The sequence below is a fragment of the Heptranchias perlo genome, chromosome 1 (genome assembly GCF_035084215.1).
Source record: "Heptranchias perlo isolate sHepPer1 chromosome 1, sHepPer1.hap1, whole genome shotgun sequence".
Classification (NCBI taxonomy): Eukaryota; Metazoa; Chordata; class Chondrichthyes; order Hexanchiformes; family Hexanchidae; genus Heptranchias; species Heptranchias perlo.
In genome coordinates, this window is record NC_090325.1 from 34714987 (window position 1) to 34739170 (window position 24184).

The 24184-nt window shown below is 44.7% G+C and overlaps 1 protein-coding gene across 1 annotated transcript in view; it reads left to right on the forward strand.

The window, feature by feature from the left end:
- dcc (DCC netrin 1 receptor) overlaps positions 1–24184 on the forward strand; it is a gene marked incomplete at its 5' end in the record, with an annotated part of 787692 nt that overhangs the window by 517602 nt on the left and 245906 nt on the right. Inside the window, one exon of the mRNA XM_067983624.1 lies at positions 8567–8616. Within this exon, the coding sequence (XP_067839725.1) occupies positions 8567–8616 (50 nt within the window). The remainder of the gene's footprint in view (positions 1–8566; positions 8617–24184) is intronic.

A 24184-nucleotide genomic window follows, 5' to 3' on the forward strand; every position in this document is an offset into this window, starting at 1 on the left:
TTAACAACAGAATAATTTGTTTAAATTAAGGACCTGCATGTCTTGCAGGCCCTGTTTCCGATTTTCGAATGCCCCAGTGCTTCACTCGCCACATGCTGAACTCACACAGCACAGCAGGAATACTCCTCCCAGCCCCACGTTAAAAGACCACAGGCCGCTACCCCACCCCCCCGCCCATCGCCTCTGCTCCCCTCCACCGTCCTCCCCCCACGATCTCTACCACCCCCAGATCTGATCTCTCCCCCAAGGCCCAATGTCCCCCACCGAGGCCTTATCTCCCCCCCAAACCTGGCTTCTGATCCCTCCCTGGCTTCAGTTTCCCCTCCTCACCCCACGGCCGATCTTGGTTCACTCTCTGCCGGCGGGATCCTCCCGCCACTCCAGCTTGATGTTAATGAGGGCTGAGGCTGAATATCGGGGGATCCTTGTACCTCACCATTCAGGTGCAGGGATCATACCCTGTGCCCCCCACCGTACCTAAAAATAGGTGCTCCTGAATTTCTAGGCCAATGTATTCACTGAACCATTGGCTGAATAATTATATTTAAATAGATTCTCTGAACCTTTTGTTTTTGTAAAAACAAAAGTTACATTTTCCAGAAGGGAAACTAAGTTCCCAGAATGGTAATAAAGGAGCTTACACTGAACCTGAATGGAACATGGACTGCTGCAAGAGGCAAACATGCAACTCCAGATATATTAGTCAAGATGTGTGTGCAATATCATAGTGGGTACAGTACAGGAGGAGGCCATTCGGCCCATCGTGCCTGTGCTGGTTTTTTGAAAAAGTTATCCAGTTAGTCCCATTCCCCTCCTCTTTTCCCATAGCCCTGTAATTCTTTTCCCTTCAAGTATTTATCCAATTCCCTTTTGAAAGTTATTATTGAATCTCCTTCCACTACCCTTTCAGACAGTGCATTCCAGATCATTACAACTCGCTGCGTAAAAAAATGTTTCCTCATGTCGCCTCTGGCTGTTTTGCCGATTACCTTAAACTTGCAATAATATATTAATAAGGTAGCGTCACAGAGACTGTAAATTTTAGAGTTTGCATCCCTTATTCTGTAGGCTTCTGCATTCATTTCCTAAGCCACTATACAGACCTGAGCCGAGGGGGGAGTTTTAAACATTTTTGAAGTACCAGTGACAATATGCTGGGCATTAGTCGGTAAAAAAACAGAACGGCATTGGATAGTTGTACAATGCAAGATAGGTGTCACTAAGAAACAGCTATTTATTTTTCCAGCTACCAGATACATCCCTCTTCCATAAACTATTTAGTTTAGGTGGAGATGTTGTCATCTCTGTTAAGCAATCATGAATCAAACAAATTGTGTGTGTGTATGTGTGCGAGTGATCGCTTCACTAAGTAAGGAGCACTTGGGCAGTAAATGAAGCTGAGTGTTTAATTGATTTAATTGAAGCACTTTGTGAGAGTGCCCCAACTTCTTATGTTACGGCTGACCTCTTGAAAGACGGAAAATAATTAATCAAAAGGGCTGACTTAATTTTAATTTAGGACTGGATTGGGGGCTGCTGGCCATTCAGTTCTGGATCAGGTAGCCTGTGAATTGAGCAGGCTATGTGGAAAATTTCTCTCTCCACTTCACAAGTGGCTAATATCTGAGCAAAGAGGACATCCTCACTGCAAGGCTAGGTATGTAAACATGGCATACTCTCGTCACCAAGGTTCAGTTCCCTACATCCCTATTTGTTTGCTATTTTCAACAAGCACTGATGATTGCTATGGAACTGCCCTCTATTTGGAGGCTAACTACTTTGTGATGAGTTTATGAAAGACATTTTTTACTTACGATGTTTCTTTATCAATTATTTGTAGTTGTGTATTTTACAGATAACTAAAGGGCCTTATCCTTTTAGCGAACCACATCAATTGATAATATGCCACGGCTCCAGGCTGGTTCTCCTTTACTGTCATACTACCAGGCTGAGCCCATGGATCAACGTGAGAATTAATTCTGTTGTCCGCTTTGCTTCTGCCAATTGAAAACCTGAATGTCCTTAATAATTACGCTTACTCATAATAAGACACAAATGTGGACTGTAATTAGAAAAATATACTTTTTATATTTGACATGCGTATTAGAAATTTCTGGACAAACGAGTCAAAAAGAAGCCAGCCCTAATTTCTGGTACTATTCGACCAAGTTACCTTCTTCTTTAACAGCCTTTAACAGTGCTATCAAGCGGCACTTACTCACCAATAACCTGCTCACCGATGCTCAGTTTGGGTTCCGCCAGGACCACTCAGCTCCAGACCTCATTACAGCCTTGGTCCAAACATGGACAAAAGAGCTGAATTCCAGAGGTGAGGTGAGAGTGACTGTCCTTGACATCAAGGCAGCATTTGACCGAGTGTGGTGTCAAGGAGCCCTAGTACAATTGAAGTCAATGAGAATCGGGGAAAACTCTCCAGTGGCTGGAGTCATACCTAGCACAAAGGAAGATGGTAATGGTTGTTGGAGACTAATCATCTCAGCCCCAGGACATTGCTGCAGGAGTTCCTCAGGGCAGAGTCCTAGGCCCAACCATCTTCAGCTGCTTCATCAATGACCTTCCCTCCATCATAAGGTCAGAAATGGGGATGTTCGCTGATGATTGCACAGTGTTCAGTTCCATTCGCAACCCCTCAGATAATGAAGCAGTCTGAGCCCGCATGCAGCATGACCTGGACAACATCCAGGCTTGGGCTGATAAGTGGCAAGTAACATTCATGCCAGATAAGTGCCAGGCAATGACCATCTCCAACAAGAGAGGGTCTAACCACCTCCCCTTGACATTCAACGGCATTAGCATCGCCGGATCCCCCACCATCAACATCCTGGGGGGGTCACCATTGACCAGAAACTTAACTGGACCAGCCATATAAATACTGTGGCTACAAGAGCAGGTCAGAGGCTGGGTATTCTGTGGCAAGTGACTCACCTCCTGACTCCCCAAAACCTTGCCACCATCTACAAGGCACAAGTCAGGAGTGTGATGGAATACTCTCCACTTGCCTGGATGAGTGCAGCTCCAACAACACTCAAGAAGCTCGACACCATCCAGGACAAAGTAGCCCGCTTGATTGGCACCCCATCCACCACCCTAAACATTCACTCCCTTCACCACCGGCGCACTGTGGCTGCAGTGTGTACCATCCACAGGATGCACTGCAGCAACTCGCCAAGGCTTCTTCGACAGCACCTCCCAAACCCACGACCTCTACCACCTAGAAGGACAAGAGCAACAGGCGCATTGGAACAACACCACCTGCACATTCCCCTCCAAGTCACACACCATCCCGACTTGGAAATATATCGCCGTTCCTTCATCGTCGTTGGGTCAAAATCCTGGAACTCCCTTCCTAACAGCACTGTGGGAGAACCTTCACCACGTGGACTATAGCATTTCAAGAAGGTAGCTCACCACCACCTTCTCAAGGGCAATTAGGGATGGGCAATTAATGCTGGCCTCACCAGCGACGCCCACATCGCATGAACGAATAAAAAAAAAAGCCAAGCCAGCAAAGCATTTATTATAGTTTCAGATTTGTCTGCTGATCTATTTTGAGCAGTGAGTTTAGAGCAGACTATTCCTGCTATGGCAGAAAATAAGCCAGTTTGAAAATTAAATGCGATACTAACGAGGTAGAGTGTTAGGTGTGTTGCAGAGGTGGAGGTAAGCGGTTTTACCAATGGACTGGATGTGGTTTTGAAGCTCATTTCAAGTTGAACAGAATATTGAGGTTTTGAAACTTTAGGTTCAGCTTGAGCAAGAGGGAAGGAAACGGAATCTGATTCTGAGTTACTATAGGACCGATTGTAACTCGGCGCAGATCGTACGGACAAGGGCCGAGGCAGGCGGCAAACCGTTCGACCCCACGCAGTATAAGGATCCAGATGATTTAACTCCGGAATTGCTTCTGTAATGGCTTTGATTCGTTGTGTTGTAGATTTTGTCCTGTTCACATCATAAAGTAAATTCTGCATCGCCAATGGCAACAAACAACTGCACATGCTCAGTTGCAATTTGTAACTTAATGACTAGACATTCCTTGATGGCTGTGAAAGGTGTATACAGGCCAGTGACAAGAACATTGCATCAGTGGCCTGGGTAAGTGGAACGAGGACTCAGCCTGCTCGCGGCTTATAAAACCATTCCGGTGCCACTTGATCTACCATACGGTGAAATCAGTGCTGGCAGCACTATGGGGTAAATGCAGTTTCAGCAGACAACAAAGCCCTTTGAAAACTTTACCACTTCCTCGATTTTGAGTTCGTTCAGTTGGAATATTCCATTAGTGCAAAGATCTCTGGAGCTGTTTGCTTTTGGGTCAAGTAAATTGCTAATGGTCTATCTGTTTGTTCAGTGAGATGGTTGCTATAAACCTGAGGGGAGAGTTTTGATTGCTTTTGGCCTGTTGTATGTCAAGTGGCTGAGAGATTATTATTGTGGCACAAAAGTGCCATTGCAGTCACAGGAGCCAAAATTCATTACACCAAGACTCAATTTATCACACCAAAGTTATGATTGGAAAATTATAAATTAAACATTCAGCACTATCATTTCCACTCACTCAACAAAACTGCTGTAAAATTTTGTTTGATTTAACTTTTGCTAATGTTATTTTTTGTATGGGCCAAAAATAGCAAATGTTTTTAACCAACTTTGAACTAATTTACAAATAATGTTATAACATCAGCAAAAAATAAGAAGCCACCATGAAATATGTACCAATGTCCTAATAGGTCTGTTGGTAAAGGCAATTCCTACTGTGGAGCTGTAGACCAGGAAAGGGTCCAGGCTTGTCCCTGGGCAATGTGGGCCAAAGCTTAGTGGGAGTGCTGCAGTGCTCCAGTGTCCCTAACTGGTGGGGCGGTGAAACTCAGTCAGAGTTCCTGCTTCTGACCTCTATCTGGTGATCCTTTCTGGAACGCGGATATGTGTGCCGTGTAAGGATAAGACCAGGTTTGGCATTTCATTGTTAAATAGCCCGAGGGAGAAATTGGGCTGGGTTGCATCAGTTTATCAGGCAAGTGCGTTGGAGGGGCAGTGGGGGGGAGGGATGAAATTTGGACGTCAGTGCCCCACGCCTGATCTCCCCCGAAAGTGCCAAACTGGCAGCCGGCGACTTCCAAGTGTCCAGGGCGCCCGCCTGAAACAGGTGTTAGGTTCCTTGGATATGCTAATCAAGGGCTTAACACGAGTTTTAGGACCCCACTGCCAAATTCAGCATAAACCTTGCAGAGCATCTGGCACTCCGTTCAATCTTTCCAAGTCTACAGTGGTCTAACCAGCAAGCGACCACCGGAGGTCGCCGACAAACAGCGAGTACATAAGAACATAAGAACATAAGAAATTGGAGCAGGAGTAGGCCAATCGGCCCCTCGAGCCTGCTCCGCCATTCAATAAGATCATGGCTGATCTGATCCCAACCACAAATCTTCAGGCACATTTTTAAAAATATGGAGCCAGGAGCAAGTGGCATTTCTCCTGGCTGCACAACAGTACTGTGGGTCGTTGCTGTCCTATGCTCGCTCCCTCCCCTCTCATTTGCCTCACCCCCAGCACTTACCTGTGGGACGGCATGGTGTCCAAGCCAGCTGATACTATGAAGGTCCCAACCGGCGAGCTGAATCAGGGTCTTTGGGCACGCCGCCCACTTCACCCTGCTTTCCACCGCTAGACCAGTTTCTCCCCCTCTAAGCTTACAGGTGAAGAGTAGTCACTTGGATGAGATGTTTGCACCTGTGTAACCATTCCCAGCATGAGGCAGAATCTTCAGGAGAGGAGGGAGAAAATAGGATGAGAAAATTATAATTTTTTTTAAAAAATGAACAGTGCCAATGTCAGTAGTTTAATTTTATTTGGATCAGTTTGAGATAAAAGACAATGGGGCTCAATCGTCAAATTGACTGGATTGCCCATCCCCAGGTTAGTATGTTGCTGTGGGTGGAACTTTCCTTTTTGCCTTATCTTTAACGTTTCTCCCTTTCTGACATTTTTCCTGAAAGCTAGGAACTGGTTCCACAGATTAGAGCATCCCTCTGATAACTATATCCGTCTGAGCACAGACAATTACTGTCTGCAGACTCTATGGGGCTAATTTTGGTTTGGAGCAGGAATTGGGAGTGTGGGGGCCGAAGAGGGCTGCAAACCGTCCGCACCCCCCTCCCCCGCCCCCCCCTCCCCCCCCCCCCGGTGAGGTCAGGGAAATTATAGCTCCCAGGCCTCTTTTACATGCCCCGACACTGACTCCTGCCTGAAGTCGGCGGGAATTACTTTCCTCTAGGGCGGGTGGCTTTCCTGTGTCTGAATTCAGACAAGTAAAAAATGGTGGTGGGTGAGGGGAAAGCAGCGTGGTGAGGAGGGTTGTGCAAACTCCCCCCCTCCACCATCTTAACCCTGTGCTGCACTATCTTGTTCCACCACTTTCATTATCTGTACTAACTATCCAGCTAAGTTAACTAGTTTGTCATTCAACTCTATTAGCCAGCTCTGTTGACTGGTTGTCACTTAGTGATGTTGCCTTGTTCTATCACATTGTTGTGTTGACTTTCATGTCAACCAGATTGTCAACTAGTTCTCATGTAGTTGTTACATATTCCGTTATCCCGTCACCTTGTCCTGTCATCATAATCTGCCATCTGTCTAGCTTTATAGTGTGCTGATGCTACATAGTTCCATCATCTAGCTTTGCCAACTAGCTTTGCCATTTTGTCCTCTCATCCCTTGTCTCGTTCTATCACTGCTTTATCTATGTTTTCGTTACATACTTAATCTACATGATCCTGTTACACGGTTCCACTCTGTTCTGTGGACTACTTCTGTAGATTAATTCTATTATCTTGTTGTCTGTTAGTGCTGAGGATTACTTCTTGCTGTTCTGTATTGTTTTGTCAATTAGTTCCATGGCTTTATTTTTACAGCCTCCTTGTTTTGTTGATACATTCTGTGAATAAGTTTGTTGACCAGTTCTCCATTCTTGGCCATTTTGAGGGGTCAAAATATAATTTCTTTTGTGAACTGACGTCTGGCCTGGTTTCCTGAATTTCATGCCGACTGATTGACATTCATTCTGCTGTGATATTTCATTAATTCTAGTGTGTTTCACTGGCGATCGAAAGAGACAGGCCGGTGAGATTAAAAAAATATATATGATGGGTGAATAAACTAGATTTCAGAAAACAGCTTGACTTTTAAAAACTGGATCAAGCAGAAACGCATGGTTAATTTATACCAGAATTGTGATAAAATAATGCAGAACTCAGAGAAGAAAAATGTTATGTTATATAAGGTATTGGTGAGACCGCACCTGGAATACTGCATACAGTTTTGGTCTCCATACTTAAGAAAAGACATACTTGCTCTCGAGGCAGTACAAAGAAGGTTCACTCGGTTAATCCCGGGGATGAGGGGGCGGACATATGAGGAGAGGTTGAGTAGATTGGGACTCTACTCATTGGAGTTCAGAAGAATGAGAGGCGATCTTATTGAAACATATAAGATTGTGAAGGGTCTTGATCGGGTGGATGCAGTAAGGATGTTCCCAAAGATGGGTGAAACTAGAACTAGGGGGCATAATCTTAGAATAAGGGGCTGCTCTTTCAAAACTGAGATGAGGAGAAACTTCTTCACTCAGAGGGTGGTAGGTCTGTGGAATTTGCTGCCCCAGGAAGCTGTGGAAGCTACATCATTAGATAAATTTAAAACAGAAATAGACAGTTTCCTAGAAGTAAAGGGAATTAGGGGTTATGGGGAGCGGGCAGGAAATTGGACATGAAGCTGAGTTCGGATCGGTCAATGCCCTGTGGGTGGCGGAGAGGGCCCAGGGGCTATGTGGCCGGGTCCTGCTCCGACTTCTTGTGTTCTTTAGATTTGTGGTTGGGATCAGATCAGCCATGATCTTATTGAATGGCGGAGCAGGCTCGAGGGGCCGATTGGCCTACTCCTGCTCCAATTTCTTATGTTCTTATGTTCTTATGTTCTTAAAATGATCAAGATTCTCCACAATGATCAATACCTTTAAGAGCTGAATAGATATCTGGTTAAGAATGGGATTAAGGTCTGTAAAGGTGAGTGTGGATAGCTATGGACAAATGTTGAGGGGAACATGATGGTTCCTGAGTTTCTGCTTCTAAGCTTCCTTGACCAAATGGTCAAGAATATATAATGTAGGATGTAAGGTTAGAATCTGGAGTTTTGCATGATTTTCTTTTGGAGCAGAGAGACATTTTGAGAGGGAGAACTTCTTCTCAAGAGATTAAGTGGGTTAGGCAGAGCCCATATTGGAGCGAATTACACACATAACAAATGAGCTCATAGGATGACTCGCCTCTCTGTCGCATGCTTTATGTTCATGTTAAAAGTAAACAAGTTCAAACTGTAAGTGATTGCATGTTCTAGAGTAAATATAGAAAGTCATGAGGTTCTGCAACCAGTGTGCAGAATCACTTGGATGTTTGACCATGGCCTGTTTGGACATACATTTTATGAAGTATAACTCACCCTCTGTGCTTTCTTCTTTCCTTTAATTATCTGTGTTTTTTTGTGTTTTTTGTAGTGCCCAGTGCATCTCCTCAGAATGTTTCGCTGGAGGTGGCAAATTCTCGAGTAAGTACAGAAACCGTTTTCAAGTCAGGTCTGCTTTACCACATGGAGCATGTCTAAAGTGCTTATTTGAACTTAAAGGGCTAAAGTAAATTCAACTTCAGTGATCTCAGGACAGAGCCAGTGGGATAGTGCAAACAAATGTGTGTGTGTATGTGTGTGTTATATGTGAGAGGGATAGGGGCGGAGGGGAGTGAATCGAGTCATTCCTGTCAGGCTATTACTATTGAAAAAACATAATTGGCTTGTGGTTTGACCTGGGGTTCTTAAGAATTGACCTTTATTGTAACTGGAATTGATTACTTTATTCTTTCCACTTCAGTTTAGCAATGGCATAATATAATAGATATTGCTGTTTTTCTAAGGAGTCTTGTGCCTTTGAGACATCCTTTCACAGCTAAATGAATAGAAATTGTGTTGGGCTGTCACTGACCTACACACTGGGTCATCCATACAGTAAAGTGACAAATTTACGAGCGGTGCTTTGCACAGTTAATCCATTGAGCCCTCAATTGCCTTTGTTGCCTGAAGTGCACAACAATTTTTACATTTAATAGTAATATAAATATCTGGGACAGATGAGAAAGCTGAATAAATGTTCTCGCCTCCTAAATTTGAACGGATTTTAATCTACATTTCTGGAAGAAATGCATGTCTCGTTTTAGAGTTGATGTTGATTTCCTCTGACTTCCAAGGAAACATTTAAGGGCTGTATTCCCAATGTGACTTTAGATGCTGCCTATAAAGCCATGTTACAAAGCTGTAATACCATTAAATGATCACTGGAGGCTAAGAATAACTCAGCAGTCATCGTTCTTCTATAATTTATCTTTGGTGGTGCAGAACTAGAAGGCCAAGTTTCATAGCTGTGGAGAAAAGAGTATTATGTATTCTTTTTTTAAAAAAATGTTTGATTGAGATTATATCAGATTCGTTACCACAGGTGCCACTAGGCCTTGCCATTGCCATCTCCTGTCTGCTAACTCCTGCAGATAATCTGCTGGTGGTTCCTTTTCCACTCAGGTCTTTCCGAATTCTCTTACCTTCCAAGGGGACCAGTCTTCAGCCATGAGGAGCTCCAAGTCACTATTGAAACCTATTCTGAAATATTATCAGATTGGAATGGGCAGAATTTAGGAAGATGAGGAGTGAGCTAGCTGAGGTGAGATGGAGAGAGAAAAGAGCACACAGGACTTTAGGAGGTTAGCGTTTCCCCCACCCCCCTGGTGCGGATTTTGGGTGGCCAGTCGGTGGAAGGCCACCCAACAGTCGCGGCGGGAGGCCCGGTCTATTTTGAGCGCTGGGCCTCAATAGCATTCGGCTGGAGGGCTGTCGGAGGAAAACAAGCGCCGTGGGCCAGCCTTCCAGCTCCAGGCCGCCGGAATATGGGATGGTCCAGCTAGCCTCCAGGCAGAAAGAAAGTAGGTCCAGTGTCAGAATGGGGTCGTGAATCCAGAGTGACAGCAGCCCAGTCGGGTTTTGTCGAGCCTGGACAAGCTCTCCTGCTCCTCCCAGCCCCACAAAAATATAGCCTATGACTCCTCTTTGGCTGGACCACCAGCATGTTCTGGGCGAAGTTTGTGCAGCACATGCTCTGCCCAGTACTGTCCTAAAATGGGGTCCTATGTATGTCATAGGACCCCGATTTGCATACTAAAAGGGCTTACCGCCTGACTCATGCGGAAGTTCTAGCCACCCAGTGGTAGGCCCGGGGGAGGATTGCGGTGGCCATAGCAACGGCGGAAATGGGGTGGTAACTCATTGCCTGCCATTTTCAGGGTGCTACCGCCCCTTGAGGTACTTGAGGTACTTAATATTTTGTGCATTGGAACATGAAAATGAATCTAACCTTACCTGTTCGGGTTTTCCATCGCTTCCAAATCACGTCAGGTGAAAGTATTTTTGAAGTGTAGTCACTGTTGTAATGTAAGAAAACACGGCAGCCAATTTGCGCACAGCAAGGTCCTACAAACAGCAATGAGATAATGACCAGATAATCTGTTCCTTTTTTAATGAGGGATAAATATTAGCCGGGACACCAGGGACAACTTCCCTGCTCATCTTAGAATAGGATCTTTTACATCCACCTGAGAAGGCAGACGGGGCCTCTGTTTAATGTCTCATCTGCAAAATTGGCACCTCTGACAGTGCCGCACTCCCTCAGAACTGCACTGAAATGTCAGCCTAGATTACGTGCTTAAGTCGTTGGAGTGGGATGTGAACCCATGACCTTCTGACTGTTCTTGGACTGTTTAATGGCATCACCGAGTTCAAATAGGGGAGAAAAAATCCATTTCCAAGCATTGTCAACCCTCGCACTGATGATTAAAAAAGGAAAAATAAAGATCAAGGATAAGGCATGAAGCTTCACTCTATCCAGATTTTAAAATTCTTCAACTTCAAGGCTCAGGGATTCAGGACAAACCATTATAATTGGTCTGCCTGGAGACCTTAAAGCAAATCGTGAATTCTTCACCTACACAAATTCCTGCAGCAAAAAAATTTGTCTTCCAATTGCGTGTATGACTGACTGTACAATATTCATGAAGCATGACAACCGCCTTTCCTAATGCTTCCCTTATATGAGAGTTTTCGAGTTATTATCACCTCTGGTTACAAAAAAACAGATTTGACTGACTTGGTACATGCAAAACATTTTTTTTAACTCTTTCAGCTTTAATTTGCTTTGGTGCAAGATCTTTGAGGTGAAATTTATACAGGAGTAAAAATTAATGTAAAATGATCTATTGTGGCTCCCATGGAAGAAGTACTCAAGTTCTGTTTTTTGAGGCTTAAGGCTATACTTTTATGACTATGTTGGAAAAAGAGGACGTTGATTAAAATTCTATGGTGGAGGTAAAAATCAATATAAAGGTAAAACAATATACCTCCAATCTATTAGGAGTGCCACAATGAGTACTAAATAATGAAATGTGACAGGCTGAAAGCTAAAATCAATCCTGCAATGCTATGCAGTTTTTAGGAGAGGAGGAAATAATATCTGGAGCAGGGTTTGATGTGTCTGGAAGACGTAGAGAAAAGAAAGAGAAATAAGAACGTAAGAAATAGGAGCAGGAGTAGGCCATATGGCCCCTCGAGCCTGCTCCACCATTCAATAAGATCATGGCTGATCTTCTACCTCAACTCAACTTTCCTGCCCTATCCCCATATCCCTTGATTCCCTTAGTATCCAAATATCCATCCTTCTCAGTCTTGAATATACTCAACAACTGAGCATCCACAGCCCTCCGGGGTAGAGAATTCCAAAGATTTACAACCATCTGAGTGAAGAAATTTTTCCTCATCGCAGTCCTAAATGGCCAACCCCTTATCTTGAGACTATGATCTCTAGTTCTAGACTCTCCAGCCAGGGGAAACAGCCTCTCAGCATCTGCCCTGTCAAGCCCGCTAAGAATTTTATACGTTTCAATTAGATCACCTCTCATTCTTCTAAACTCCAGAGAATATAGGCCCATCACAAAGCTGCATCCCAACTGTGTTGTGTTACTTTTATTATTTTTATTCAATACTTTGGTTACGTCGCCAAGTTACCTACTCTTAACTCATTCTTTCGCAATCCTTCAGAACTGCGTAACTCCTTACCTCCTTCAGCTTTCCCTTCATCCTGCAATCTACAGGCTTTTAAATTCAAGCCTTGTCCTCACCTGATTACTACTTCATAGAATCAAAGGCATGGATATAGAGGTGGGTTCCAAGCTGTGGGGGGGAGGGGGGAATTGTGTGCACGAAACCCTTAAGAAAATTTAGCGGGTCAGAATGTCCGATTTCAACATGGCTGCCTCATTAGAATTTTACTTTGGGTTTCGCATCTCCAAGCTGCGTTGGTGAGCATGATATGCACCTGTATGACGCGATCTAAAGTCCATTATTTAAAGGGCCAATGCAAAAATGACATTTGGAGGAGCTAGGAGGTTTTGGAGGGAGACGGTGAGAGTTATTGAAGATGGATTCAGGATGAGCAAGGGCAACACCGAGATTTAATGATGCTTCCCTTGAGTTACTGATGGGTGCAGTCAGGAGCAGGAGGGAGATAATTTACCCCAGCAATAGGAGGAAGAAACTTGTTGCTCTCACCAAGAAGGCATGGTTGAAGGTGGCTGAGGGGGTGAGCAACAGGAACATTGTATCCCATTCTTGGATACAGTGCAGGAAGCAGTTTTATAACCTAACCAGGTCAGGAAAAGTGAGTACAGTTGCTGATTCACCTTCACCTCTAATCCTCGCTGCTGCACAATGTTGTGTAGAACGCAGCAAACCGCCTGCTGATGAGAACTGAACGACGCCTCCAAACCTGTCTAGGTACCTGAAGCACATTTTGAATGTGCCGATGGCGTGTTCAATGACACATCTGGTGGTCATGTGGCTCTCATTGTATTGCTCTTGTGCCTCATTGGTGGGGTTCCTCGCAGGTGTCATGAGCCAAGTTTGAAGGGGGTATCCTTTGTCTCCTATGAGCCACCCCTTAAGTCTGTTTCCTGGTACTAAAAGGTCTGGGATACTAGACTGCCGCAGTGTGAAAGTATTGTGGCAGTTCCCAGGGAATCTGGTGCAGACCTGCATGAACCTCTTGTGATTGCACACCAGCTGTACATTGATGGAATAAAATCCCTTGCGGTTGACGAATACTCCTGGTTGATCTGGTGTTCCTCAGATTGCCACATGTTTGCAATCGGAGCCAGTCAGAGAAGCGAATCCAACTGCTTGCTCATTCTGGTTATTGTTGCTGCAGAAGTTGACATAAATCAACGACCTGGAAAACAACCCATCCATGACCTGCCTTATACATTCATGTGTAGCCGATTGAGAGACCCTCAACATGTCTCCGGTGGCACCCTGGAAGGAGCCAGTGGCAAAGAAATTGAGGGCAGTAGTGACTTTGACAGCGACAGGCGATGCACGGCCACCAGGTCCAACGGGGAGCAGCTCTTCTTCTAGGAAGCTGCAGATGTCTGCGACCACCTTTTCATGTCAATCTGAACCTGCAGAGGCACTGCTCCTCAGTCAGGTCAAGGAAGCTGACCCTCTGTCTGTTACGTGGGTCATGCCTCCTGCAACCTCACTGATGCTCTCCACTCTGCTGTTCTCCTTTCTGCTGTTCTCCTCTGGTGTTCTCCACTCTGTTCTCCTCGCTGTTGCTCTCCACTCTGCTGTTCTCCTTTCTGCCGTTCTCCACTCTGTTCTCCTCTTTGCTGTTCTCCACTCTGTTCTCCTCTCTGCTGTTCTCCACTCTGTTCTCCTCTCTGCCGCTCTCCACTCTGTTCTCCTCTCTCCTGTGCACCTCTCTCTTGCACACCTGCAGCTTCCACTGCAACACAACCTTGCTGCCCTGCATGGTGATTGTCTTCCTCGTCCGAATTCCAATTGAAAGCACCTATAGTCCCCACCCCCCCAATCCTGATTTTGTCCGTTTGAAAGCTTCCAAACTTCTGCAACCCGTATCTCACCACAAGAACTCTCAGCAAAATGTTTGAACTGAGAAAGCAGCTGTGAGCACTGAGCCTTTATCCATATTGGGGGATGAGAAGTTTAAACATCCCCATGAAGTGCCGCACATTCTCGCCTCTGTTTCATTGACGAGTTTCCCGAGCCGTGGGAAACCCTTGCTGGAGGCGTTAAGTTTAAATCCCTTCAAATGAGGCTTATGACCATATAATAATGAGCGGCCCGCCTCTGGCAAGCAGGTTACTCGCACGTGCCCAAACACGCCTCTGTTAAAACCAAAAGTTTGAAACAGTTCGAGGTGGCTTGGGGTCGGGTTTGAGAATTTTTAAGTTTTTACCTTCTCGCCTGCCCCTAACCCACCCATCCTTGGGGGTTAAAATTCCCCCAAAGAAATCTGGGGATTCCTGATTGACAATAAATTAAAGCTATCGCAACAATGCTCGGTGGCAGTGAGTAAAGCAAATCAGATATTGAGATGTATTAAAAGATCAATATTGAGTAGAAATAGTGAGGTAATCCTTTCACTTTATAAATCACTGGTGCAACCACATTTAAAATACAGTTCTGGTCATCTCAGTCCAAAAATATATTGCAGCTGTTGAGAGGATATAGAAAAGGGCAACCAGAATGATTGAGGGGATGGAGGAATTGGATATGAGGAGAGATTATGTCAATTGAGCATGTTCTCACTGGAAAAGAGAAGGTTGAGAGTTGATATGATTGCTGATTTTGCAATTCTAAAGAGACAAGATAATGTAGTCCTGAGAAGCAGAACCAGAAGAGGGGGGGGGGCAGTGAATTCAAAACTAATAAGAACATAAGAAATAGGAGCAGGAGTAGGCCAATCAGCCCCTCGAGCCTGCTCCGCCATTCAATAAGATCATGGCTGATCTGATCCTAACCTCAAATCTAAATTCATGTCCAATTTCCTGCCCGCTCCCCGTAACCCCTAATTCCCTTTACTTCTAGGAAACTGTCTATTTCTGTTTTAAATTTATTTAATGATGTAAAACATTGGGGTCAATATTAACCACCCCACCCCACCACCACGACAGGCGGGAGAGGGTTACTTACATCTTAAACAAGTTTTTAAAAACGGTACTTAAATATATTACAGTTTTTGTATTTGTGACGCCCTGTGTCTTTCAATACCAGAGAGGTCAGTCATACTTGCACCATAAAACATTATCATATTTAGGCTGTAGTAAACATCAAAGGTCCTGGTATATCTGTGAGCAAAGTCACAGGAGATCCAATCGTGTATGTGAATAAAAACAGAGTAGAAATTCCTGGACTAAGTCTGTCATTTTTGTTTGTCTCTCCTGGAGTATTCCTTCAAAACAGCCCAAACAAACAAATGTGGAACAAAAATAGTGAACGCTGGAAGCGCTCAGCATCTGTCGAAAGAATCGTTGAGCTTACGTTTAATGTGTGGCCCCTTCATTGCAAATGTGTTGTTGTGGCTTTTCAGTGGAGATCTCAGAGAAGGTATATTGTGAATAGAACACAGGAAAGCAAACAACTAGGGGGCTGAAAGAAAACAGGACCACAAATGCCAGTAAATAAAAGGCTCTGGATTCATCTGTATTCAATAAGGAAAAGCCGTTATATGTAACATGGTAACCTAATGCTCTGATCACTAATCATTCGGAGGAGGCTTGAGTTGTCAGAGAAAACAAAAGCTTTACTATGCAGTAATTCTTCATTTGGAAGTGCGTTGTAATTTGTAAACAAAGTCTTGTACAGACAGTAAAATAATGTGAAAGTAAAATAATTAGAAAACATTTCTACACACAAAGAGTGGCAGAAGTTTGGAACTCTCTTCCGCAAACGGCAATTGATACTAGCTCAATTGCTAAATTTAAATCTGAGATAGATAGCTTTTTGGCAACCAAAGGTATTAAGGGATATGGGCCAAAGGCAGGTATATGGAGTTAGATCACAGATCAGCCATGATCTTATCAAATGGCGGAGCAGGCACGAGGGGCTGAATGGCCTACTCCTGTTCCTATGTTCCTAGACAGTAAAATAATGTGAAAGTCCAAAGACTTCTGCTAAATTCCACTCTATGGCTCTTCACTCTTTATTCCTGTACCCTTATTATTCTCTAATTCCCACTTTTACTTTCCTTCAAAATGAATTTTTTCCCCTTTGGTCTTCAAAAGCTTGTCAGTGTCATAGAGTCATAGAGTTATACAGCACGGATAGAGGCCCTTCGGCCCATCGTGTCCGCGCCGGCCATCAGCCCTGTCTACTCTAATCCCATATTCCAGCATTTGGTCCGTAGCCTTGTATGCCTCCTTCTTTCAAACTTTTCCAATCCTACATTGAGCCTTTTTAAAAAAAATATCTCATCCCTTCTCGTATCAGTTTTGGACTTCATAATTTCCCAAATGACTCTTTCATACTATATCTCCCTTTAAATGTTTTTTTCATGTTCACTCTTATTCTTTTCAACCCTGGTTGTGTCCTGCACTGTGGGCCTTGCCCCATTCTCCTGCGTTTCTCAATGTAAAATAATAAACAAGTAGAATATAGAGAAAAGGTGCCAGAAGGAGATAGAAAAAGGGAAGGAATCGAAAAACTTCTCTTTTTCTGTCTCCTGGCGCCCTCTCACCAGATCGAGTGACTGGGAAATACAATTTCAATTAACAAGTTGCAGGTGTGTTCTGGCTTTGCAAATTGAAAATCTAGTCATCTTTCATGTCATAAAGATCTTTGTAATATCCCTTTAATTTGTCATTCCCTGTGGAAACATTTCCATTGTTTCTGGAATGCTAAAATGGCTTATGTTCTTATGTGAATCTCTTATGTATCCTGCATCCTTATTACTGACTTTCAGCCAAAAATATTTTTGAGGGTTAAGTTCAAAGCATCAAACTATATTTCTCTCTTGGTTGATTGTGGTGTTTATCGTTAGTTATTTCAGATTTCCCGCAGTTGTGTTTTTTTTCCACTTTTAGAATCATAGAATCGTATGCCCCAATATTTCCAGGATGAGGGGAAGGAGCGGGCAAATGGGTTTGTGGGGGTGGGTGGGGGAGGGGGGAGGCAGGGAGGAAGCCCGAAAATCCCTGGCACACGGAGGTCTTGCCAATTTTAATGGTAGGACCTCATTATCATTACTTTATTTGGTTTCCCGCCCAACAGCCAGCCAGATTGACGGGCTGGCCGGCTGCCGGTCCGGAAAGCTTGAGGTAAGGGGCCGCAGTCGGGGACCATTGAGGACGGTCCCAGGCAATCGGCAAAGATCGCAAAGCATAAAGGTGGGGGTCAGACCAGCAATCAGGAGGGAGGGAGAGAAAGATCGCAGGTTAAATGGGAGGTCGGCAGATCACAGGGCAGAAGGCTTTGGATCGCAGGTTTGGAGGGGAAGGAGTTGTCAGCCGATCGCGGTAGCAAAGAAAAGCCGCGATTGGCAGAAGGTTTGCTTGGGTTGCCGGGGGGAATGCTGCTGCTCCTCTTGGCTCACAAGCAGTGCTATAAAAAGCACTTACCTGCTTGATCCGGCAGCTCCTGTCTCCACAAAGCTGCCAGGTTAAATTTAAATCAGGCTCCCAACTGCACTGAGAGCCAGTTTTAAATATTATAATGAGGTGTCTCGCCTCTCTAGAGCGGGACACAGACATGGCTCGCAACCCACTGCCATAAAAATGGCAGCAGATGCATACACGATAGGTTGGGATCTGGTTTCCCAAATTTGACGATTTAAGCCCCCCGACCCTTTTCCCGCCTGTGGTGGGGGGATAAAATTCCCCTCTTTCATACAGCACGGAAGGAGGCCATTTGGCCCATTGTGCCTATGCCATCTTTCTGAAAGAGCTAGCCAATAAATCCCATTGCCCTGCTCCTTCCACATTTTTTTTCTTTTCAAGTATTTATCCAGTTCCCTTTTGAAAGTTACTATTGAATCTGCTTCCATCACCCTTTCAGGCAGTGCATTCCAGATCATAATAAGTCACTGCATAAAAAAATTCTCCTCATTTCCCCCTGGATTTTTGCCAATTATCTTAAATCTGTGTCCTCTGGTTACCAACCATCCTGCCAGTGAAAACAATTTCTCCCTATCTACTTGATCAAATGCCCTCATAATTTTGAACACCTCAATTCAATCTCTCCTTTACCTCCTTTGCTCCAAGGAGAACAATCCCTGCTTTTCTAGTCTCTCTATATAACTGAATTCCCTCATCCTTGGCACCATTCTGGTAAATCTCCTGTAATTATCTGTAACTTATCCTGGTGAATTTTTTCTAGTACTTTCAAGCTAGAATTTTTTTCTCTTGGTCAGGTGACATTTTGCTGGAAAAAACATTGTGGGATGCTTAAGGATAAGAATATATTCACGACTGGAATTACTGAGCGAGGAGGGAGAGAGAAGGAAGCAAGGCACAGTGGCTTTTTCATAGTCCCATTGCTGGCCTCTGGGAGCATGTGCTATGATGTGTATGTACTGCTTTGCTAAGTTATTTTTAGGCTCAACTACCATCAAGCGGGTATCTTTGGAAGTGATATCTTTGATGATGATGAGACGTAGCACAGTGTACTGATAGTCTCTTTTATCATTATCTTTCTTACTGTGCAGCAGCAGCAACCCATTGAATCTGTTGATTAAGGGTATAGATTTCTTCCCCGGATCCAAACACTGTTTATTCTATGGTCATCCACACCACCAGCTGTGCAAGCAGCTCAATGTATGACTGCAGTTTGAAGTGTTGACTTCCAATCACTGTCGTCCAAACGATTGAAAACAGAAGAATAAAAAGAACTGATCCTGTTTCATGAAGTTAACAATTTACTACACTGCCAATCCATGACTGGATGGGTGTCTTCACTGTGCTCTTTTGTCCATAGGACACTACCAGCCACATGGCACATTGTGAATCATGTGCCAGCCCCCACCTCACACATTTCAACAGTGACAGCCCCTAACCTTGCCTTTTCTTCTGCCAATCAACAAAAGTATATGAAAGTATAACAAAGATTCTTGGCTTACTGCAATTCCCAAAACTTCGGCGTATATCTGCTGCTCCCTTTTCTTGCTTTAATCTACACTTCTGTAACATTCATTTTATCTCCTCAAATCTCAGCTCATTCTGTTTTCAGCTCCAATCATCCTGCTCTCATGTTTTATTTCTTGCTATTCATTCTGAGGTCCCTGCTGCTCATCTTAACTCCTTTCAATCCTCCTACTTCGATGCCCTGTAGCTAAAAGTATCTCACTTATACCTCTCTATATTGCTCTCCTAACTTTATGACAGTTTTCACCACCAGCAATGGCTTTGCTTCTCTTCTACTGATCAGGCTGGTACTAATGTCAACTCCTTTGCTGTGCTGAATAACCGCAAATGTCCTTTCAACCAGCCTAGCCATATCCCTGATTGCCCTAGTAAATCAGCTAATATCCTAGAACTTTTCCTTAACTTTAATCCTAACACTTATATTATATCTGTTTCAAAACCATGAGCTCTTCGGGTCACTATCTCATAGCTGACTCCTGCAACAAATCTCACTCTGTAAACTAGTCCTGTGTTGAATGATGTTGAAAATGATTTAGGAGTGATAGTAAACTGAATATCCACCAGGGCTGAAAAACCTCAGCCCTTCTGACATAGTCCGATTGCAACTTTGATGGGTGTGTGCCCGAAAGGCTGGAATTAGGCAGGGACCAGGAACCAGATCTGATGGGACCAGGCGTATCAAGTCGCCAAAGTGCACATGTTGGTCCCACCCGGGGCTCTGGGCCGAAATCATGTCTTGGACAACTGAAGAGGAGCACACATTTTTTTAGAAAGTGGCTCCCTTACCAAGGGAGTTGCTATGGGGACACTATAAATTTGTTTCCACTAGGGATCACTTCCCCACGTGCCCCATTCCCCCCCCCCCCCCCCCTGCCCCCACCACCCCACCTGGGAATCGGCAAGTTACAGTGGAATTATTTCTGGCCTTTGCTGAACTTGAAAGGAAAAAAATGAGAATCAGTTGGTTGTAAAACACCTTGAGTCATCCTGAGGACATGATAGAATCATAGAATCATAGAAGTTACAACATGGAAACAGGCCCTTCGGCCCAACATGTCCATGTCGCCCAGTTTATACCACTAAGCTAGTCCCAATTGCCTGCACTTGGCCCATATCCCTCGAGACCCATCTTACCCATGTAACTGTCCAAATGCTTTTTAAAAGACAAAATTGTACCCGCCTCTACTACTGCCTCTGGCAGCTCGTTCCAGACACTCACCACCCTTTGAGTGAAAAAATTGCCCCTCTGGATCCTTTTGTATCTCTCCCCTCTCACTTTAAATCTGTGCCCCCTCGTTATAGACTCCCCTACCTTTGGGAAAAGATTTTGACTATCGACCTTATCTATGCCCCTCATTATTTTATAGACTTCTATAAGATCACCCCTTAACCTCCTACTCTCCAGGGAATAAAGTCCCAGTCTGTCTAACCTCTCCCTGTAAGTCAAACCATCAAGTCCCGGTAGCATCCTAGTAAATCTTTTCTGCACTCTTTCTAGTTTAATAATATCCTTTCTATAATAGGGTGACCAGAACTGTACACAGTACTCCAAGTGTGGCCTCACCAATGCCCTGTACAACTTCAACAAGACATCCCAACTCCTGCATTCAATGTTCTGACCAATGAAACCAAGCATGCTGAATGCCTTCTTCACCACCCTATCCACCTGTGACTCCACTTTCAAGGAGCTATGAATCTGTACTCCTAGATCTCTTTGTTCTATAACTCTCCCCAACGCCCTACCATTAACGGAGTAGGTCCTGGCCCGATTCGATCTACCAAAATGCATCACCTCACATTTATCTAAATTAAACTCCATCTGCCATTCATCGGCCCACTGGCCCAATTTATCAAGATCCCGTTGCAATCCTAGATAACCTTCTTCACTGTCCACAATGCCACCAATCTTGGTGTCATCTGCAAACTTACTAATCATGCCTCCTAAATTCTCATCCAAATCATTAATATAAATAACAAATAACAGCGGACCCAGCACCGATCCCTGAGGCACACCGCTGGACACAGGCATCCAGTTTGAAAAACAACCCTCGACAACCACCCTCTGTCTTCTGTCGTCAAGCCAATTTTGTATCCAATTGGCGACCTCACCTTGGATCCCATGAGATTTAACCTTATGTAACAACCTACCATGCGGTACCTTGTCAAATGCTTTGCTGAAGTCCATGTAGACCACGTCTACTGCACAGCCCTCATCTATCTTCTTGGTTACCCCTTCAAAAAACTCAATCAAATTCGTGAGACATGATTTTCCTCTCACAAAACCATGCTGACTGTTCCTAATTAGTCCCTGCCTCTCCAAATGCCTGTAGATTCTGTCCCTCAGAATACCCTCTAACAACTTACCCACTACAGATGTCAGGCTCACTGGTCTGTAGTTCCCAGGCTTTTCCCTGCCGCCCTTCTTAAACAAAGGCACAACATTTGCTACCCTCCAATCTTCAGGCACCTCACCTGTAGCGGTGGATGATTCAAATATCTCTGCTAGGGGACCCGCAATTTCCTCCCTAACCTCCCATAACGTCCTGGGATACATTTCATCAGGTCCCGGAGATTTATCTACCTTGATGCGCGTTAAGACTTCCAGCACCTCCCTCTCTGTAATATGTACACTCCTCAAGACATCACTATTTATTTCCCCAAGTTCCCTAACATCCATGCTTTTCTCAACCGTAAATACCGATGTGAAATATTCATTCAGGATCTCACCCATCTCTTGTGGTTCCGCACATAGATGACCTTGTTGATCCTTAAGAGGCCCTACTCTCTCCCTAGTTACCCTTTTGCCCTTTATGTATTTGTAGAAGCTCTTTGGATTCACCTTTGCCTGATCTGCCAAAGCAATCTCATATCCCCTTTTTGCCCTCCTGATTTCTCTCTTAACTCTACTCCGGCAATCTCTATACTCTTCAAGGGATCCACTTGATCCCAGCTGCCTATGCATGTCATATGCCTCCTTCTTCTTTTTGACTAGTGCCTCAATCTCCCGAGTCATCCAAGGTTCCCTACTTCTACCAGCCTTGCCCTTCACTTTATAAGGAATGTGCTTACACTGAACCCTGGTTAACACACTTTTGAAAGCCTCCCACTTACCAGACGTCCCTTTGCCTGCCAACAGACTCTCCCAATCAACTTCTGAAAGTTCCTGTCTAATACCATCAAAATTGGCCTTTCCCCAATTTAGAATTTTAACTTTTGGGCCAGACCTATCCTTCTCCATAGCTATCTTAAAACTAATGGAATTATGATCACTGGTCCCAAAGTGATCCCTCACTAACACTTCTGTCACCTGCCCTTCCTTATTTCCCAAGAGGAGGTCAAGTTTTGCCCCCTCTCTAGTCGGGCCATCCACATACTGAATGAGAAATTCCTCCTGAATACACTCAACAAATTTCTCTCCATCCAAGCCCCTAATGCTATGGCTGTCCCAGTCAATGTTGGGAAAGTTAAAGTCCCCTACTATTACCACCCTATTTTTCTTGCAGCTGTCTGTAATCTCCTTACATATTTGCTCCTCAATTTCCCGTTGACTATTTGGGGGTCTGTAGTACAATCCTATCAAAGTGATCTCTCCCTTCTTATTTTTCAGTTCTACCCATATGGACTCAGTGGGCGAACCCTCGGATATATCCCCTCTCACTACTGCCGTGATGTTCTCCCTAATCAAGAACGCAACTCCCCCTCCTCTCTTACCTCCTGCTCTATCTTTCCTATAGCATCTGTACCCTGGAACATTGAGCTGCCAGTCCTGCCCCTCCCTTAGCCATGTTTCAGTAATAGCTATAACATCCCAGTCCCATGTACCCATCCATGCCCTGAGTTCATCTGCCTTGCCCATCAGACTTCTTGCATTGAAATAAATGCAGTTTAATCTAGACTTCCCTTGGTCTTTGCCCTGCTTTCTCAGACCATCTGTCCGGTCATGTTCTGTACACTCTCCCTTACTGCCTTTTGTTTCTGTCACCACTTTATTTCCCACTGACTTCCTGCATCGGTTCCCATCCCCCTGCCACATTAGTTTAAACCCTCCCCAACAGCACTGGCAAACACTCCCCCTAGGACATTGGTTCCAGTCCTGCCCAGATGCAGACCGTCCAATTTGTACTGGTCCCACCTCCCCCAGAACCGGTTCCAATGGCCCAGGAATTTGAATCCCTCCAGCTTGCACCATCTCTCAAGCCACGTATTCATCTTAGCTATCCTGTCATTCCTACTCTGACTAACCCGTGGCACTGGTAGCAATCCTGAGATTACTACCTTTGAGGTCCTACTCTTTAGTTTAACTCCTAACTCCCTAAATTCAGCTTGTAGGACCTCATCCTGTTTTTTACCTATATCGTTGGTGCCTATATGCACCACGACAACTGGCTGTTCACCCTCCCCCTCCAGAATGTCCTGCAGCCGCTCCGAGACATCCTTGACCCTTGCACCAGGGAGGCAACATACCATCCTGGAGTCTCGGTTGCGTCCGCAGAAACGCCTGTCTATTCCCCTTACAATCGAGTCCCCTATCACTATAGCTCTGCCACTCTTTTTCCTGCCCTCCTGTGCAGCAGAGCCAGCCACGGTGCCATGAACCTGGCCACTGCCACCTTCCCCTGGTGAGCCATCTCCGCCAACAGTATCCAAAACGGTATACCTGTTTTGGAGGGAGATGACCGCAGGGGACCCCTGCACTGCCTTCCTACTCTTCCTCTGTCTGTTGGTCACCCATTCACTATCTCCCTCAGTAATTTTTATCTGCGGTGTGACCAACTCACTGAACGTGCTATCCACGACTTTCTCAGCATCGCGGATGCTCCAAAGTGAGTCCATCCGCAGCTCCAGAGCCGTCAAGCGGTCAAACAATAGCTGCAGCTGGACACACTTCCCGCAGGTGAAGGAATCAGGGATACAGGAAGGAGCCCTGAATTCCCACATCCCACAAGAGGAACATGACACGGCGCTGGGATCTCCTGCCATGACTTAACCCTTAAATTAGCTGAAGAACAACTACAATGTCAAGAGAAAAAAAAAGGAAAGAAAAACTACTTACCACTCCCTTTAAGGAGTTTACTCCTTTAAATTGATTC